This window comes from Schistocerca cancellata, chromosome 3 (genome assembly GCF_023864275.1).
Source record: "Schistocerca cancellata isolate TAMUIC-IGC-003103 chromosome 3, iqSchCanc2.1, whole genome shotgun sequence".
In the NCBI taxonomy this organism is placed as follows: Eukaryota; Metazoa; Arthropoda; class Insecta; order Orthoptera; family Acrididae; genus Schistocerca; species Schistocerca cancellata.
Window position 1 is genome coordinate 670,411,892 of NC_064628.1, and position 21,404 is coordinate 670,433,295.

At 39.6% G+C, this 21,404-nt stretch overlaps 1 protein-coding gene across 1 annotated transcript in view; it reads left to right on the plus strand.

The window, feature by feature from the left end:
* The window catches only part of LOC126175638 (potassium voltage-gated channel subfamily KQT member 4), a 992,116-nt gene that overhangs the window by 866,152 nt on the left and 104,560 nt on the right, over positions 1-21,404 (plus strand). The window contains exon 13 of the mRNA XM_049922528.1: positions 6,866-7,014. Coding sequence (XP_049778485.1) covers positions 6,866-7,014 — 149 coding nt within the window. The remainder of the gene's footprint in view (positions 1-6,865; positions 7,015-21,404) is intronic.

Here is a 21,404-nt window from a genome sequence, read left to right on the forward strand (position 1 = left end):
CTCTGAAGTTTAGCATATACCCTTACATATTAGTTAAGATACAGGACATCTGAAAGAATATACAGTCATACATAAATTTGGGTATTGTATTAAGTTACACTGTACTTACAGAGTATGATTAATCAATTGTAGAGGTCACACAGTAAGGTTTAAGCACAAACAAGAGATTCTATGCATTTTCCCTAAGAAATTCATCAATACTGTAACAAGATTCATCTAAAAGGAACTGCTTCAGATTTTCTTTAAACTTTGGCATGTTTCCAAACAGTTTTTTAATGTGTGGTGGGAGGACATTAAAAACCTTGGTGCCACTGTATAAAATCCCCTTCTGGACCATGCTTTTCGTTTTTAGCTCATAATGGATATCCAGTTTCCTTCGGGTGTTATAACTCTGGTATGAGCTATTGATTTTGAATAAGTTGCTATTTTTGGAAACAAAGCACATCAGGGAAAACATATATTGGGCAGGTGTTATAAGGATTTGTAGAGCTCTAAACAGATCCCTGCATGAGTGCCTAGGATGTACTCCACACATAATTCTTATTGCGCGCTTCTGTGCATGGAACACTTTTTTTGCTATTGGTTGATTTCCCCAAAATATTATACCATAGGCCCATAAGTTGGTGAAAATAGCCACAATATGCAGTTTTTATTGTGCTCATTTCCCTAGTGCCTGAAATTATTCTTAAGGCAAACGTTGCTGAGCTTAGCCTTTTGCACAGATCTTGAATAAGCTGGTGCCACTTCATTTTGCTATCTATATACAGACCCAAGAATTTGGAGGACTAAACTTTCAAAATGTCATGCTCACCCATTTTTAGGTTCATTTCATTTGTAACATTTGTGTTAGAAGAGAAATGAATGTAATTTGTCTTTTTTAGGTTGACTGTAAGGTCACTGGATTCAAACCAGTTTGTCAAATCTGCAAAAGCTTTATTTGCACCCTCATTTGACACATTCCCTGAGAGATTCTTAACTGATAAAGTGGTGTTGTCAGCGAACATGAGTATTTTCCCATATTCTGTACATAGTGCTAAGTCATTTATGTACTCCCAATACGCCCAATACTGACCCTTGGGATACTCCTGCAGTAATGGAGCCCCATTCTGAAGATACCTGGCGACCATGCAGTCTTTCCATGATTACTTTCTGCTTTCTGCCACACAGATAGGATTCAAGCCACGTGCCTACGGTTCCACCCATTCCTAGGTCTTGGCTTTACTCAAGAGAATATGGTGACTTACACTGTCAAAAGCTTTTGACAAGTCACAAAATATTCCAACTGTCATCATATTATTATTTATGGCCTCCATAACATTGTCAACAAAGGCATGTATTGCATCCACTGTTGATACCCCTTTCTGAAAGCCAAACTGGCTACTGCTGAGGATGTTATATTTACTAAGATGCTCAACCATTCTGCTATGCATCAATTTCTCTTGTACCTTGGAGAAAACTGAGAGTAATGAAATTGGTTGGTAGTTTGTAGCCTCAGTCTTTTCTCCCTTTTTACAAATTGGTCGTATAAGCCCATATTTTAGCCTGTCAGGAAAAACACCTTCTTCCAGTGACATATTACTAATATGGCAGAGGACTGTAGTTATTTCTTTACAACAGTATTAAGTAACTTGCTGGAAATGTTGTCAACTCCAGCAGAATTTTTACATTTTAAAGACATAATTATTTTTTCTAATTCTATCACTGTAGTTTTTTGAAGATGCACCTCATCTATTTTGTTAGTTAAGGTGTTCTGCAACTATTCTGTAGCTTTCTTTACAGAACCCTGGCATCCCATTTGGTTGGTGACTGTTAGGAAATGATTGCTAAAGATATTAGCCACCATTTTGGGAGCATCCACCAAACGGCTCCCAGTTCTTAAACTAATCACTTCTTTGGCAGATAGGCATTTCCTCGTCTCGCTTTTAACATATTTCCATTTGGTTTTCATTTTGTTATTTGATTCGTCAATTTCCTTTTTTAGATACATACTTTTACATTTCTGGATCACCTTCCTTAATATCTTAGAGTACACTTTATATTGCCCCGTCACTGCAGTATTGTTAGACTGTCTGGCTGAGGCATACAATTCTCTTTTTGTTTTACATGAAATTTTGATGCCCTGGGTAATCCATGGCTTAAGTGCAGGGTTACATTGTTTTTCTCTGACTCTTTTATTTGGAAACACCTCCTCAAAAAGATTTGACGTTAAATTAATAAATACATTAAATTTTGTGTTGACATCTGCTGAGTTGAATACTTCAGACCAGTCTACTAACTGTACCTTCTGCCTCTATGTCTCCATTGTTTCTTTATTTATTGGTCTCACATTTTTCCAGAGAGCTTTTCGTTTCTGTTAAGATTTAAATGGGGGATTGTCAGAAGTATAGCATCATCGTCTGACAGCTCATTTAGGACTTGACTGAATGTCAAGCTACTGTGCCTAGACTTATCAACAAACACATTATCAATTAGAATACTAGAGTGGTCAGTTACCCTAGTGGAAAATTCAACTATTTGCATTAGATTGTAACAGCTCATTAGTTGCTCCAGCTCCATTCTGTCATAACTTTCATTCAGGAAATTTACATTAAAGTCACGTAGTATTATGACTGAAATGTTTTTTCTGTACAATTTTGATAATATTGCTTCAATCTGTTTGAGAAAGATTCCAAGATTCCCTGCAGGTGCTCTATAAATTGATAATACGACTACTGATACACTATTTGTTGCCAGTTCTATACCACACACTCCAAAGTGCTGCTCAATACAAAATTTTCTTACATCAAGAGTTTTAAATACTACATTATTTCTAACATAAATCACTGTTCTGCCTCTCTCCATATCGGATCTGCAATATTGAGATGCTAAACTGAGTCTGTCTAAGCACAAAATATGAATACCACAAGTGACATGATGTTCAGTGAAGCATAGTATATCTGGTTGCTACCCACTATCTAAAATAATAAACCAATCCTTTGAACAAGGAAGCTTCCCAGAGGTGCTGAAGTATGCTGAAGTAAAACCATTGCTCAAAAAAGGTTCAAGAGAGGATATGGGGAATTATCATCCCATCTCCCTCCTTCCAGTCCTATCAAAAATCTTTGAAAATGCTGCTGCTATGCAGATTCAAAATTTTATGGAAAAATATGATATTATTATGGAAAACCAATTTGGTATCCAGCCTGGCAAAAGTACTACTGATGCAATTAACAAGTTTATTGACAAGATCAGCACATCATTAGACAACCATAATAAATTGCAGGAATCTTTTGTCATCTCACCAAAACATTTGACTCTGTGAATCATGCGTTGCTCATCTATAAGCTTGACAAGTATGGGATCAAGGGTAATGTTCTAAATTGACTTACTTCATACTTATCAAATAGGAAACAAAGAGTGATTGTCTCATCAAATACAGCAAACTACTATTCAAAGTGGAAAACAGTAGCCCAAGGTGTCCCTCAAGGCTCGATTCTAGGACCTATTTTGTTCTTCTTCTATGGTAATGATTTACCGAACAATATAAATGCTCCATCGATTTTAGTTGCAGATGACACATGTGTATTAATTGAAAACCAGGAGCCAGAAAACATCCCTCTCTACATAATAAACACAATGAACAAACTAGAAACATGGTTCCAACAGAATGGGTTAAGATTGAACATCCCCAAAACCCACACAGTCCAGTTCAGAACAAAACAGTCAAAGTCCCAAGAAATTAAAATAACTCATAAAAATCAGGATATAGAAAAAGTAGATTCTGTGAAGTTTTTAGGGTTAAACCTAGATAAAAATTTAAAGTGGAATAAACATGTTGACTACCTCTTAAAAAAATTATGTAGCTTGGCATTTGCTATGCAAATATTATCTGGTGCAACAGACATGAAAACAAGGAAAATTGCATACCACAGCTACTTTCAAACAGTTGTAAGGTATGGTATTGTTTTTTGGGGAAATTCAAGCAATATATTGCGCATACTAAAGTTACAGAAAAGAATACTAAGGAACATGTGTACTGCCCATCGAAGGACATCATGTCGCCCGCTATTTGAAAAACAACAGTTATTAACAGTTCCCTCCTTATACATCTATGATATTATCATCTTTCTACATAGCAATTTAGAGTTATTCGAGAAAAACTCTTTCAATCACGCCTATAACACAATAAACAAAGAAAATTTTATGCTTCCCACTCATCGCTTAAACCTATATGCGTAATCTCCTCAGTATATGGCAATGAAAATTCATAACAAGCTAAAAGGAAAGAATGTTCTGAGAATGAACCTAGAGACACTGAAAACAAAGCTATATGATATACTTGTCAAACACCGCCACTACACTGTTGAGGAGTTCATGAAGGATGAACTGAAATTCGAGCAGGATAAATTTACATACAGTCTTGTGTGTAAATGTACCTGTCCTTCACAAAAGGGAGGAAAGAAAAATAAAAGTTTATATTAATATTAAAATTCTGTGTACCAATTAGGCCAAGTTGTGTTATTAATTTTTTTGACGTGTCTCCTGTACACTAATCATATGATTAGAAATTGTATGTTATGAGATGAATAAAACACTATTCACTATTCTTTCAATATCATTTATGTGTATTAGTAGCTGGTCTAGTGAATTTTTAAGTCCTCTTAAGCCAATGTTCTGATAGAAAATTGTGAGTGGTTTAGTCTTCCTTAAACCTGGATCATTTTTACAATTATGCTTACTTGGTATCAGGGTACTTTCACTGTGGACATGTAGTTGAGTATGGCATCTGGCACAATTACACCTAAAATATTAAAATCAAGCAATGGTCTACATCTAAATGTAATGCAGTGTCACAGCCATGCATTCTGTTTTTATATACCCAAAATCCGTTATATCTTTAATATAACCACCATTTTCAAAATTTCAAAACAGGATGAGCTACAGAAATGTGGATCAGTCATTTCCAACGTAATTTACTTTCTCTGATGGGTCATTCAACTCATGACCATGAAGGAAATAAAATAGAAGTGTTGTCCGTATACATTGCAATTATGTAGAGTAAAATTATGCAGTTATACTTCAAAATCTGCTGCAAACAATAAAAACTGACTACTATCAAGGCCATATGATGAAAATTTAGTGTAAAACAAGTACGGTATCATAACAAAAAAGTGATAGGGTTTTGGGAGCTCTGTGGTCCACCATTTTAGCCCATTTTGACCATATCAACTTAGAATGGGAAGTAAACAATGACAGTTCTAGTAAGCTCTTGGTGCTAGCAGTTGTCTTTGCAGTTGTACTTTTCCTATAATTTATCTGTAAGTATTTACTCCCTGTGGGCCCTCAGGTATTCTCAGTGTTATTGATTAATAATATTCCTCTGGGTGTACAGCTATGTTGTTATTTCCAACATGGGGTGTGCCCATACATTTTACAGCATTGTGTTCTGCATACAGCAGTGTAACATTTCAGCGTTAATGACTATCAACGTGAAAATTCACCTTTTCATAAAGTAGCATCTGTGAGGAAATGGTTTGTGGGTGGTAACATCACTGAAATGGAGTGGCCTGTCGAGGATCCACCCTGAACCCAGTGGGATGAGTCAAAACACCAGCTTCACTCCAGACCCAGTGTCAAACATGACTATCTTCAATGGTTACAGCTTTTGAGGAACAGTGGGCTGCAATTCTTCCACAGACTTTCAGACACCTCTTTGAAAGTGTCCCTGATAAAGTTCAAGCTGTCATAAAAGTGAACTTTTATGATAGCCTGAACTCTAACTCTGTGTTCAAGTTGGATCCTGGGCACGTCAGTCCATTTCAGGGATGTTACCCACTACAATCAATTGCCTCATAGTAGCTACTTTATGACACGGTTCATTGTCATGCTGATATGAACAGTCATAATCTCATAAATGTTCCACTGTTGTATGCAGAACACAATGCAATAAAATGTGTTCATATTCTTCGGCATTTAGTGTTTTCTTAAGCAAAGCAAGGGGCAACTCCCTAACCCCAAAAAACACAACCATACTGGAACACAACCTCCAACCATATCGCAACACCACCTCCTCCATACAACACTGCTGGCAATGCACATGATGGTAGCATTTGCCAAACCCACACTCTCTCTTCAGATTGCCAAAAGGTGTACCTAGCATCTGTACACCATCCTGGGCATTGCTTAGCATTGACTACAAAAATATGTGGCCTATGAACATTGCTCAACAATTTTATCCCATTCTTTTAACTTTCTATGTACAATGGTGCTATTTGGACTGCTGGTAGCAGTCAGGAACTCATGTGTAATTCTGTGCACTATGTTCACGTGATTTTCTACAATCAACCTCTGCAATGCTTGATGTCCCCTGTTCGTCATTACATGAGGTTTGCCTGGCATTAGTTTAGTTCTGCTTCATTGTCACATTACAAACAATCACCTTAGATAGCTTTAGAAGAGTTGAAAAATACTCATGGATTTGTTATCAGGTAACATCCAATCACTGGTCCAAATTCGAAGTTCCTCAACTATCATAACCAACTCATTCTGCTGTTAATACTTCTCTACTAATGACAACATTTCCCGCCATCTTTTATATTAGTGGCCCAAGTGATGTCTAGTTGTCCACTGCACACCATATAGGATACTTTGGATTAAAAATGGGCATTTGTGGACAGTTGATTCACAAAGTTGGAAATTAAACTCGTAGAAATGTTGTTTACTAATGGCAGTGGTTATGGTAAATAATCATACCTGTATTCCATTTTTATGTATGTACAAAAATTTGTTAGCTGTGTGCTGTGCAATTTCAAGGGTGTTTGATGCTGAACATTGTTCCTAATAAACACTGCACTTACAAATGTTTACTTGTGTACTTTTTTTGCAGCTCCATTCCCTCACAGTATATGTCATCTGCCTTGACTGTTGAACCATATACGCATGAGGGAGAAGTTGTCATTGTGGTACCTCCTCTTAATCCAAATGAAGAAGATCATGAAATAGATTTTGGCAGCCCAAAGACCACAGAAAGCACAAGTAAGTTTGTTTACCATTCCGTGTGCAATAAGCTTGCTTCAGCTTTTAACATATCTTACAAAGGCACTGTTCTGTTTATTTTAAGCAACAGCATAATACCTAATATAAACCTGCTAAATTGCATGTTGGAAGACTTCATGAGTGAACTTCCTTCATTTGCCTTTTGAAAATGCTTTGTGTCAGTAACATGTCTTTAATGTAAATACTGTAAAATCGAACACATAGAAACCATTTGATATTGTTTCTACAAAAATATGTTTGTGCCAGAATTTGAGGAGCTTTCAGATCAGTGGAAAGTGTAATGATACCAAAATAAAAAGAAACACTCAGATGCAGAATTTGACTATGAAGTGAACTTATAATTACACCATAATGAGGATTAAGTGTCTGACTGACCATTGTAGATACCAAGTCCAATCGAGAAGTTAACAATGCACATCTTTTAGTATCCACAACTTAACCCTTTTGACTGATTACTTTGTGGGAAATAAGTGTCACTGGCCTCCTTATCAACCCATAATGTTCAGTGTATGGTGAGTGAATGGCAGCAACACACTAAATTTAAATTCATTACATCTCACATAAAATTTGAATGATTGCTGGAGGTCCCTGCTGGCACATGATCAACCTAAGAACTGGTCACGTTGATTCAAGGCTTTGAAACTTAGAAGTAATAAGACTTGGGCTGAGACTGTTATGACTGCAACTCTGCCAAGGCTTAATCCTATGCATGTTTCTCACCAAGATCTTTATATCCTTATGTATAAAGTCTTGCTTAACCTGATTTCCTTGGACTTAAGTATTCTTGGCTAGGTGAAGGAGTATCAGCAGTTGTGAACTAATGGAACTCAGGCAAAGGCTTTAGCCTGTGGGACATACTCAGCTATTCATGTTGTGTGAAGTGTGGCAAAATATATGACAACATGGACCTTAAAAATAAAATTACCACTACTAATTTTTATACATAGTTAATAATTCTAGAACTTCAGAAACTAAAAGTAGCTTAGTGGGGTTAATTAATACCAAATGGGATAAAGTACAGCTAGTAAATGTGGAGAAAAAATACAAAACAAAATAAAAATTAACAGTATGTGTTTTATTACAGCGGAAAAGAGCAGGGAGGAAATTAAGAAATAGGTTTTGTTGCAAAAGAATAAAATTCAAAATACACTCCTGGAAATGGAAAAAAGAACACATTGACACCGGTGTGTCAGACCCACCATACTTGCTCCGGACACTGCGAGAGGGCTGTACAAGCAATGATCACACGCACGGCACAGCGGACACACCAGGAACCGCGGTGTTGGCCGTCGAATGGCGCTAGCTGCGCAGCATTTGTGCACTGCTGCCGTCAGTGTCAGCCAGTTTGCTGTGGCATACGGAGCTCCATCACAGTCTTTAACACTGGTAGCATGCCGCGACAGCGTGGACGTGAACCGTATGTGCAGTTGACGGACTTTGAGCGAGGGCGTATAGTGGGCATGCGGGAGGCCGGGTGGACGTACCGCCGAATTGCTCAACGCGTGGGGCGTGAGGTCTCCACAGTACATCGATGTTGTCGCCAGTGGTCAGCGGAAGGTGCACGTGCCCGTCGACCTGGGACCGGACCGCAGCGACGCACGGATGCACGCCAAGACCGTAGGATCCTACGCAGTGCCGTAGGGGACCGCACCGCCACTTCCCAGCAAATTAGGGACACTGTTGCTCCTGGGGTATTGGCGAGGACCATTCGCAACCATCTCCATGAAGCTGGGCTACGGTCCCGCACACCGTTAGGCCGTCTTCCGCTCACGCCCCAACATCGTGCAGCCCGCCTCCAGTGGTGTCGCGACAGGCGTGAATGGGGGGACGAATGGAGACGTGTCGTCTTCAGCAATGAGAGTCGCTTCTGCCTTGGTGCCAATGATGGTCGTATGCGTGTTTGGCGCCGTGCAGGTGAGCGCCACAATCAGGACTGCATACGACCGAGGCACACAGGGCCAACACCCGGCATCATGGTGTGGGGAGCGATCTCCTACACTGGCCGTACACCACTGGTGATCGTCGAGGGGACACTGAATAGTGCACGGTACATCCAAACTGTCATTGAACCCATCGTTCTACCATTCCTAGACCGGCAAGGGAACTTGCTGTTCCAACAGGACAATGCACGGCCGCATGTATCCCGTGCCACCCAACGTGCTCTAGAAGGTGTAAGTCAACTACCCTGGCCAGCAAGATCTCCGGATCTGTCCCCCATTGAGCATGTTTGGGACTGGATGAAGCGTCGTCTCACGCGGTCTGCACGTCCAGCACGAACGCTGGTCCAACTGAGGCGCCAGGTGGAAATGGCATGGCAAGCCGTTCCACAGGACTACATCCAGCATCTCTACGATCGTCTCCATGGGAGAATAGCAGCCTGCATTGCTGCGAAAGGTGGATATACACTGTACTAGTGCCGACATTGTGCATGCTCTGTTGCCTGTGTCTATGTGCCTGTGGTTCTGTCAGTGGGATCATGTGATGTATCTGACACCAGGAATGTGTCAATAAAGTTTCCCCTTCCTGGGACAATGAATTCACGGTGTTCTTATTTCAATTTCCAGGAGTGTAGTATTGCTAGTACTAAAGGTCACAGAGTAGTAGAACAGGGGGGACATTTAGTCATAAGTTTTTTTGTTTACAAGAAAATCACAGTTATTGAATGAATCTCAGATAAAGCAGCAAAACCTTTTTTTAAAAAAAAATATAATCAATCAGTGTTATCATAAATCATTTACATTCAACTATAATTACAAAATGATATCTTACCTATATAATTTCTTGTCAAAATAAAGATTTGTTTACCAAGTGACCTAGGTCACAGTTTTAGTATGGTATGCCTATACCCATTCCCACTATTGAACAAAATGGAAAGAATATCATGTAATGGTATGATCTCACTTTCATATATGTATTTGATACGATACGATGTGCCAGACTACTTAACTCACAATATTACATTAAACATTACCATACAGTATTAAATTTTTTTGTTATTCTACGTAAGAGCTACTAATAATTTATATTCCCATTGATGTTGTTCCATTGTGTAAAATGCTTTAATTTTCATCAGTTGTGGTAGTGTACAATGCTTTTAAATTCATTTCAAGACACTGATTCAGTACAATTTGGTAGCTTTTTAAAAATACATATGTCCAATATAAGTTAACCGCTGCTATCTCCAGATATGTTATTTCTTGTGTTGTGGTGGAGTACTGACATCCTAAAATAAAAGTTATTGTGATGTTTTTTGGTGTGTACTAGGCAGTTATAGACATACAGGATTAGAACTGTCATGACATTTAACTCCTTAAGAACTCTCTATATTACACTCATAACAGAAATCTTGTAATGCACCAGGTAGCCTTGCTTTGTCATTGAAGCATACTTTTTGATGTAGCGATTTTCCCTTAGTTGAATTCCACAAACCAGCTGGAAAACTAAAAAGGTGAAATATGCAAACAGTAAGAGCATCTCAAAAGCACATCCTGTGTGCTAAGGTACAGATAAATCACAGTAGAGAGGTTGTTGGAGAATTTATCTATTTAAATATCTTATCTACATTTGCATTTGGTATGAAACCCATGATGTAGCACTGACTTATTGTCATGGCTGAGAATATTTAAATTAATCTGCTTTTTTTCATATTATTTATCTGTAATATATATCCCTGAAATCAGGTACATAACCGTCTACTGCTGCTGTTAGTATACATTGTAGCTCATTCAGGTTGGTATAGTATCTTGAACAATTAATGTTGCAACATCTACAAACAACACTTTTTATGGGCCAACTTTGACTGCAGATAGTTTACATGTTACAAACAAAAATAATACAAAATAGAGCCTTGCAATGTATCCTTTATGATGGGTAATAAATCGGATTCTTGATGGTTTGCACATACTAATTGCTTTCTGTTCCTTGGTACAGCTGTAGCGTGAGGAGAGCTCTTTCACCTTTGCTATAGTAGTGTCACTGCGTGGTTAGGATGCTGTGGGGCATCATATCAGAGGGTTTCCTTAGGCCTTGTCATGCAGTACAATTTGCTGACGTATTCTCAACACAACTGTGTACTTTCATTGTAATGTTCTCAACTGCCTTCACATTAGAGAGGCCAGATTTAAAGCCATACTGTCCAGGGTAAAGTAGTTATTATATTGGTTCGTATGTTGATGCAGACAGTCTTCAATTATTTTAGAAATTATTGCCACATTGTGAAATGGGTTGGTAATTATCAAGTGAGGCTGGTGAGTGGTTGCCTCTCACTACTTCTACTTATTGCACCATCAAGGAATTTCCATTATTGTTACATCTCTTATAAACAATTTCGAATCAGAAATTTCTAAATGTTCTAGATAGACACCTTCAATTAATATTTTGTACATAATAATTGTTAGATGTATTCTGTTTTCTTTCCTCATATGTTTAATTACAAAATTGGAAAGACCAAAATGATTCTTCAGATCAAATTGTCTATCTTTTATCAAACAACAAAGATATTGTGCAAGATAAGACAGTTTTAAACCTTTGTAGAATTTCAAATGATTATAAATTAGTTTACTCTCAAAAAAACTCAATAAAAAGTTAGGAAGAAAAGGACTCCAGTAGGAAATCAGGCATATTGATTATGAGAATTTATTACTGGGTAGAGATATGTATTAAGAAAATTAATATATATATATATATATATATATATATATATATAGAGGGAAACATTCCACGTGGGAAAAATATATCTAAAAAGAAAGATGATGAGACTTACCAAACAAAAGCGCTGGCAGGTCGATAGACACACAAACATACACACAAAATTCAAGCTTTCGCAACCAATGGTTGCCTCATCAGGAAAGAGGGAAGGAGAGGGAAAGACGAAAGGATTTGGGTTTTAAGGGAGAGGGTAAGGAGTCATTCCAATCCCGGGAGCAGAAAGACTTACCTTAGGGGGAAAAAAGGACAGGTATACACTCGCGCACACACACACATATCCATCCGCATATACACAGACACAAGCAGACATTTGTAAAGGCAAAGAGTTTGGGCAGAGATCTCTGCCCAAACTCTTTGCCTTCACAAATGTCTGCTTGTGTCTGTGTATATGCGGATGTATATGTGTGTGTGTGTGTGTGTGTGCGAGTGTATACATACATAGAAAGAACTGCTACATTATAGCACAGAAGGTAACTGAAAGAAATACAGAATGAGACAGATGGAAATGACACTTTTATTCAAAGATAATAATTACATTGAAGTCACCATGTAACATATTGTGTTACAAACCTTCTCAAGAATACCATGTACAGTGATGAGTGTGTGGGTCGCCACAAAAGTCCAGAAACAAAGGATATGTAAAGAACTAATTAATGAATATGAAATCAAGTGACAGGATGTTTTGATGAGGAACAAACTGCTACTCTATTCATAATTTGCTTACCAACTATCTAAAGATTTAACCATGAATTAGAAAAGCTAAATAATTATAGAAATGAAAGAAATCTTGTAATATTAATTCCCTACTTGCAGAGGCAGCAAAACCTCTAAACATATTTATGCTGCTGTCATTTTGAGAGGAAGTAACAAATTCTTGAAAATGGCAGTGGCTGTTAAAGAGATTCAAGTTTGAATGGAGCGTCTTCTTCGTCTTGAGGTGCACACAAACCCAGAATATCCTGCCTTTCCAGTGGCCAAAGCTGCACCAGGTTAGGAAACTTCTGAGACAAAAAGAAAGCTGCCAGGTTTAAGGCCCGGCAGGTAAAAGCAAGCTGCTTGACCACCCAACAACTACTTTTTTCACCTATAGACACTCTAGTGGGAGGTGCCTACCAGCTAACAAAAACTGTCAGCACCCCTGCTCCAGCACATTCTGGTACATCTTCTTGGAAGGTCCACTAGCTGCTGTCTCGCCCACGACTGCCTGTTGTCCATAGGTAAGCTCTGCCATGAGATAGTAAAGCTTAATGGTTTGTGACTTCAGGTCCAGTCTAACAGTGATGCTCAGACTCAATCATCATTTCGGTCATTTGGCAATCGCAAGTATTTCTTAGTACTATGCAAGAGCAGCATTGCCAGCCATGGGATAAGTAAGCTACACTGAATTCTGCTAGTATCCCCCACCTCCCATCTTTTGTTGCTGAAACTTAGTTGTCATGGTTCAGGATTCTCACTCTGAAGTGTTCTCAGTTAAACTTACATAGCTATATGTGACTGCTACCTCTATGTGTCATTCTGTGAATGTGTCTATGTCAGCAGTGGCTGCCCTCTGTTAAGAGTACATTGTTCTTTACTAATTTCAGAATGTATCTCTTTCTACTAGTTTCTAAATCTTTTATTTTTGTTGCGATTTCTACTACCTCCCCCAGTATCCATTCAAGTCAGTAGCTCCTTGCATGTAGGGCCGTAGTCCACGCCTTCCCACAGTCTGATACTGAGTAGAATAATAACAAGAGACCCCGATTACCTATCAGCACTTATCTTGCCCACTAACTGGGGAAAGTTCTTTTCATTCAGGCCACATTGGGTACAAAAATGTGGCAGTCAGTTTAGGTGGTGTAGTGCCACCTTAGTTAATTATGGTCCCCTGGACATTACAAAAGGCAAGATGTGGTTATTAATAGAATGTCTAATCACCACAGGCAGCAATACATCCTCTTCAACTGCTCCCATTCCGGGCACTAGGTCAGTAAGGAAAACTTGCGGTAGGGTGTTCCATTGTTCTGCTAGTGCAGTTGACAGCTGCCGGATTGTCACTGGTATGTGTGAACATGCTGCAGTATGTGCCCTCAGCATATTCTTCATATGCTCAGTGGGATTTAAATTGAGGAAACAGGCAGGACAGTGCTTTTGCCAAATATCCTCTTATTCCAAGAATTTCTTTTTTTGCACTGTTCAGTGTGTTCATACACTATCATCCATAAAAATGAAGCCGTGGCTTAATAGTCTGCCCCCTGGTAGCTGAGTGGTCAGCGCGACAGAATGTCAATCCTAAGGATCAGGGTTTGATTCCCGGCTGGGTCAGAGATTTTCTCCACTCAGGGACTGGGTGTTGTGTTGTCCTAATCATCATCATTTCATCCCCACCAACACACAAGTTGCTAAAGTGGCGTCAAATCGGAAGACTTGTGCCCGGCGAAAGTCTACCTGACAAGAGGCCCTAGTCACACGACATTTACATTTATGGCTTAATACACCACTGAAAAGACACACATGAGTAAGGAGTACAGTGTCACAATAATGTTGACCAATGAGTAAACTGTGTTCACATTTTTGGAGGTCGGTAAGCCTACACAACTTTGTGTCTCCCACACCATACCACTGGACCACCAAAAGATTATGTTGGACAGTGCTGGATGTACCTTCCTATGGAAAGAGTTGGGAATGGGTAATGCATCCAGGAACATCGTCAGTCACAAACATTTTGGTGGCCCAGATGTTATGATGTGGGGAGGCAAAGTTGCTTGGTCAAACTGACAACTAAATCTTTGAACACAGTACATCTACCAGTCAGAGTTATTGTTGCACTGCGGGCTGTCCCCACATGCATATTTTCTGGAGTGCATCCAGACCTGATTTTGTTTTTGTGCATGACAGTGCGAGACAGCATCAAACAGCACGTGGGGAGTGGCTCTTGGAACAAGAGGATATTTGCCAAGTGGACTGGCCTGCTTGTTCTGCTGACTTAAATCCCACCAAGCATATGTGTGATGCTTTGGGGAGATATACTGTGGCACTTCCACATGTACCAATGACTATCCAGCAGCTGTTAAATGTGCTGATGAAGGAATGGAATTCTCTACCATAAGAAGTTTTTATCAACCATATAGCCAGCATGCAAGGACATTCCAGAGCATGCTTTGCCATCTGTTATGTTTGTGCAACCTATAAGGAGTCATAACCAGGCGACTATCATGAAGTGTGGTGACTAAAGTGTAATTAGTGCCTTTGAATAAAAGTGACATATCTGTTCACCTCATTGCATGTTTCTTTTGGTTACCTTTTGTCCATTTTTGTGTATGGTCCAACTTTCATTGACCTATGTTATTTGTCACTGACAAGTCGTGTGGAAGTTGCTTTTGTCCATAAGTTTTCCACACCAATGTAAAACAACGTTGTACAAGTTTTTTAATATTTCTTTAATGGTTGTATAATTCAAGAGATGGTTCAGTATCATGGTTAGTTTGTAATGATGATGTGATGGCTGTCAAGCTGCTTGAGGTACAAGGAAAGAAAGGCACATAGAAGTGATATGCTTAGATAGGAATTATACAAGATAGTGACACAATAATAAAAAATAAATCTGAAAAATTGTTTCTGGAACACCTTCAGTGAATACAATTTCCAAAAACTGGTTTACTTCTCAAGAAGGAAAAAAGAAAATACATAAGTAATTATACATCTCTCAGCCTCCTCTCCAGAATATACAAGCTATTTGTTGAACCCCCCAATACCCAATGGCCCTTGAAATGGTAGGGCAGCTTGCATACTTCATTAATAGAAATAGTTATACCATATGTGGAGCCACAATGGATGAGTGTCTGTGGATAGGTCAAGACTAACACATGGTTCCTGAAGAGCAGTAACAGCTTTTCCAGTAGCTGCAGGGTGAGTCTCTTTCATAAAATATTCCAGATGTAAAATAACTCCACACTAGGGTCTGGAGGCAAGGTCTACTCAGGAGGATGTTTTCATCAAGGAAAAATAACTAATGTTTTTTGGATTAGTGCATGGAATGTCAAATTCCTTAATTTTACAGGTAGGTTAAATAATTTGAAAAGAGAAATGGATAGTTTGAAGTTAAATACAATGTGAATTTATGAAATTTAGTGACAGGAAGAACAGGCTTTCTGGCCTAGTGACTGAAGGGTTGTCAAAATAAAATAAAATAGGAGTAGAAGTATGGTTCCAAATGCCAACTATGTAGGTTGGAACTTAAATAGTGGCAACACTGCTGTGGAGACACTGTGAAATGGAATCTGCTATTGTTGCTGATAGCACACATTGCTGACACACCCACCTTACCTCCGAGCAAATGGACTCGCCTGTCCCACGTCACTGGCATGTGCACAATCAAGGGAAATACAGTCACTTGTGAGTGAGTGGTCTAACATAATGGTGTCACTATGTTTTCAAAACAGGAGCAATGGAGTTGTATCAAGATTGAATGTGCCAGAGGTCATACAGCATGTCAGTGTCATCAAGGTCTTCAAGAGGCATGCGGGGAATCAGCATTGCCAGACAGAACAGTGGCACATTGGGCAAAAGCCTTCAACAAAGGTCGGCAAACTGTGGCAGACATGCATCGGGCAGATCATCCTAGCATCTCCAAAGAAGAAGTGCATGCTGTTGCCACATTAGTGGACAGTGATTGATGCCATGCAATTCGTGAGCTCATCCACAAAACCGGATTAACACATACGACTGTGCTTTGCGTTCTAAAGGAACGTCTGGACATGCAAAAAATTGCACCATGATGGGTTCCGCATGACCTGACAGAAATGCACAAATAGATGCATTACGACGCTGCTCAGACACACTTGGAGCACTTCTTACACTGTATCATAACACTGGATGAGACATGGGCCACATCGTATAAGCCAAAACTAGAATGCCAATCCAATGAATGGCGTCATTATGGGTCGCCGGGAATGTCAAAAGTGCATCAGAGCCCCAGTATGGTGAAAGTTATGGTGATTTTTGTGTATGACTGTGATGGTGTTATCCTAATGTATTACATTCCTCGATGGCAGACTGTCAATGTACAATATTACTGTTTGTTTTTGGAGCATCACCTGTGACCAGATTTGCAAAAGAAACGGCGACACTTTCTGCACAACCCACCCATCATTTTGCATGACAATGCATGGGTACATTCAGCATAAGCTGTGGCTGCTCTGTTCAGTCAGTGGGACTGCAAAGTACTGTACGATCCACCATACTCCCCAGACTTAAGTCCTTGTGACTTTGATTTGATTCCAAAGATGAAGGAACCACTTCATGACATTTGCTTCAGAACTGTTCCAGAGATTCGACAGGCAGTAGACCGCTCTGTTCGCACCATCAACAGAACAGGCTCTGCTAACGGTATACTATGCCTTCCACATCACTGGCAATGGGTTCTACACAAGGCTGGTGACTACTTTGAACGACAGTAACAGGTGCAAACATGTAACTCTTTTGTATTGTTTGTGAATGAATAGTTGCTACTATTTAAGTTCTCCACAGATAATGAAAAGATTTTTTTTTAAGTTTGAGATTGGTGAAAATTTAATAGTGATTATTGGACTGGATTTTGATAGCATGGTAGTGGATTGGGGAAAGGAGTGAAACGTAAAGCTTCCTGATAGAATTTTGCACAGAGCACAATTTAATCATTGCAGACACTTGGTTTGAGACTCGTGAAAGAAGGCTGTGCAAGAGGAAGAGATCTAGAGGTACTGAAAGGTTTCATATATGTTATAGAATTGTAGGACAGAGATTTCTTAACATGATTTTAAGTTGCAATAATTTTCAGGATCATATGGGGACTCTAACCATAATTCATTGGTTATGAATGGAAAAATTACAGAAAGGTAAGAAATTAAGATGACTGTACATGGATAATTTGAAAGAACATACATTTTTGAAATTTTCAAAGGGAGCCTTAGGCAACAACTGACTGAAACTTGAGAAAGGAACACTATAAAATTAATTGATGTCTTTTTAGAATTGGAGTAGTGGATCCAGCAGACTAACAACTAGGGGAAACAAGACCAAGTAAAAATCTGTGGATAACACATGAGATAGTGAGTGAAGTAGTGAAAAAAGAGACTAAATGGTAAAAATGCAGCAAAAGAAGCAGGCAAGAAAGATTACTGACACATATAAATTTGAGATTGGTAGGAAGCGCAGAAATGCAAAGCAGGAATGGCTTCAGGAGAAATTCAAAACTGGAGAAGCATGCATTATTATGGGAAAGATAGATGCCACACATACAAACAGAGAGAAAAGAAAAAAAGTACTATCAACAATAATTGCCCAGAGGGAAAGCCAGCTCTAAGCAAAAGAGAAAAGGTTGAAAGATAGAAGGAATGCATGGAAGGGCTGTAAAAAGGAAACAATCTTGAAGACATCATTATGGAAATGGAAGAGAAAGTAGATAAAGATAATGTTGGTAATATGAATACTGCAAGTCAGATTTGGCAGAGCATTTGGAGAATGAAGTCCTTGGGAGAACCAGTTAAAAAACTATTTCATCTGGTATGCAAGATATAGAACAGGTGATATTCTCAAAGACTTCATGAAGAATATATTAACACTGACAAACTTAGAGAGCTGTGCAAGTAATATGGAATAGCAGTTAGCATCACTGGATGGCATACCATGGGTTGCCAGTCTGAATATGACCACAATCAAATATTTGTTATCTAATGTTTATCATTTCCAGAGGGTTCTCAAAATTTGTATTTTTACAATGTTTACGAGCTCGGTAATATTCAATCGTGTCTGCTCTGTCTCTATATTGGTGTAGGTAATAAACATGTTTTTCATGCAAAGTGTTGTAGTTCATTGATGATACGGCTTTCAGATTTGGATTTTATTGTAGTTATAACAAGACAATACCAGTTCTAAAGAACACAGATAAAACATGTGTGAAGATGACACAACCATCAATTTAATGGTTTGTTGATTCAGGGAAGGAGACCAAACAGCAGGGAAAGGAGACCAAACGGCGAAGTCATCAGTCCCATTGGATTAGGGAAGGATGGGGAAGGAAGTTGGCTGTGCCCTTTCAAAGGAACCATACTGGCATTTGTGTGAAGTGACTTAGGGATATCACAGAAAACCTAAATCAGAATGGCCAGATGCAGGTTTCAACTGCTGTTCTCCCGAATGGAAGTCCAGTGTGCTAACCACTGCGCCACCTTGCTCGGTATCAATTTAATGATTCATGTTTGCAAATACTGACATGTACTGTTTATGGAACACTATAAAGACTGATATAAGCTGATCACTTGCAGGAACATTGGACACAATACTGATCATGTGCCATGTCTTTGAAGATACGCCAAAAAATAACAAATGTACTCTCATGAGCCAAAACATTATGATCACCTGCTAAACATTGTGTTGGTCCACCTTTTGAACATAACAGAGCACCAGTTCTGTTCAGCATGGATTTGACAGATATGAGATGGATTTCCAGAGGAGTATCGCACCAGAAGTTTATGCACAGGTTGCACAATTCCCATAATTTATTGGCCAGAGGTTTGTGGGTGTGTAGACATCACAGTGAGTTCACTATCATGCTTCTCAAACTATTGTGGCACAATTCTGCCTTGTGACATAGACAGTAAATCTGCTAGAACATGAACTGCCCATGGGGGACACATCAAGCATGGAGGGATGCAGGTGGGCCCCAACAATGTTTAAATAGTCTACAGCTGTCAACTTGCCTTCAGTTGTCCCATGTAAGCTAGCTGTGGTGAATGTCCCCCAGAGTATTACACTGCCCCCCCCCCTCCCCCCCCCCTCGCCCTCCTTACAGGGCAGGCCGCAGTGACAAATCAAAGTAGTGCACCACCAGCCCTTTGGACATTTGGATGTCACGAAGACAGTGTCCCCAGCAGCAGAGAACAGTGACCAGTATCGACTTGGGCCAGCAACCAAACCCTCACTTACACTCTGGTGATCCTAGCATGAAGCGGATGGACAAACCCAACCACAGCAAGTGTGGTGCAGGCTGCAGAAGGTGGGGGAGTGTCCATGGCTGCAAGCTGTGAACCAATTAAGCTGGGCTTGCATAAAGCAATAGGTGCTCAGAAAATGGAGAACGGCATCGTCGGTGAAGAATCCACAACATAATTTTTCATTTGGGACTTGAATGTATGCGCTAGCTGTTCTGCCTCACCATTTGATTGAGGATGGAATGGCAAAGCCATAATATGTCAAATGCTGTCATGAGAACAAAACAACTGAAAGGTGTGAAAAATGAACTGGGGCCCAGTATTGGAAACTAAGGTACAAGCAACCACTCAACAGAAACAACCCTCAAAAGCATATGAATTGTAACTTCAACAAACATTAATGTACTCTGGAAAATGTAAGGAAATCAGAAAAATGCATCCACAACCAAGAGCCAGTAGGAATTCTAGAAGGGACCCGCAAAGTCTACATGGCTGGTGGGAGCAGGCCAGGGGTACAGGGACACTCTAGGAGCTAATACCTGTTGCTGGGCACACTGCTCACAACCTGTGATGAAACAGACAATTTCGCCATCAATCCCCAGCCATAAAACAAGTTGCCTAGCTAACAGTTTTGTGCTCAAAACTCTCCAATGGCAATGGAGGGGAAGGCGTAGAACCTCGTGCAGTAAAGAAGCAGGAATGACTACTTTGGGAGAGAGGTCTTCTGTGGACTAAAAGTCATGGTTACCTGTCATTTATTATCCCAATATTGCTCAATGCACTGGATTAGATGTCATTCAGGGACTCATCCCTACTGTGCAGCTATCATCTGTTTCAGAGAATGAACTGGACTAGGTTCCCAGGTATGATTTTGGAAGATAGGATTTTGTTTAGGAAACACCTCCAAAGGTTCACCTGGCAAATATAGCTGCAGCTGCATCATGTCTAAGTGAGTAACTCCCATCAATGTAGCTGCTAAATTAAATATTGGTCTCATAATGTCACACATGATACCATTACTTAACAATCCATTACCTCTTAGCTCCACACTTCTTGCTTTCATGAGCTTCCATTTTTTCATAAAAATTTGCAACCACTATTATATCATTGTACACTGAGTATACCCATGTAGACCCATTCACTGGGGGCATGGCTTTGGTTCCATCACCATCTTTTGGCATGGCTGATCCTCTGCCTTGCCCCTGAACAGTTCAATGGCACAAGCAGTTCTTCCCATCTGGATCTTGTGAGTAGGGCATATGATGACAACTCCTCATTGGCATTGCTGTAGTTCTCCTTTGGTCATTACAATGTGCCAATTCCACCTTCCACTATCAAGTCCACACTGTCCTCTCTCATCTACACAAACTTTCCCACTGTTTCTAACCTTATTGGATTAGTGTGCACAATGTAACACTTTGATAATGCATGTTTGTCCACTGCTGGTACTTTCACTGGCATGTACAACTGTTCACTGTCCATTCTCACCTCCACAGTTGCTCCATGGTAGTAGAAAGGCAGGTTTTGACTGTTAGCCTCTGCTGTTAACTGTAGTTCTGGTGATAGTTCTTTCCACACCTTTTTTTCTAACTCCCTTCATGTGTTGTTTAGGTGACAATAGAACCTGGCTCAATTTCCCATGCAGTGTCTGATGAATGGCTTCCTTCAAGCTCGTTAACTCCAGTCTTCCATCCCATAAAGTATATCCAGTAA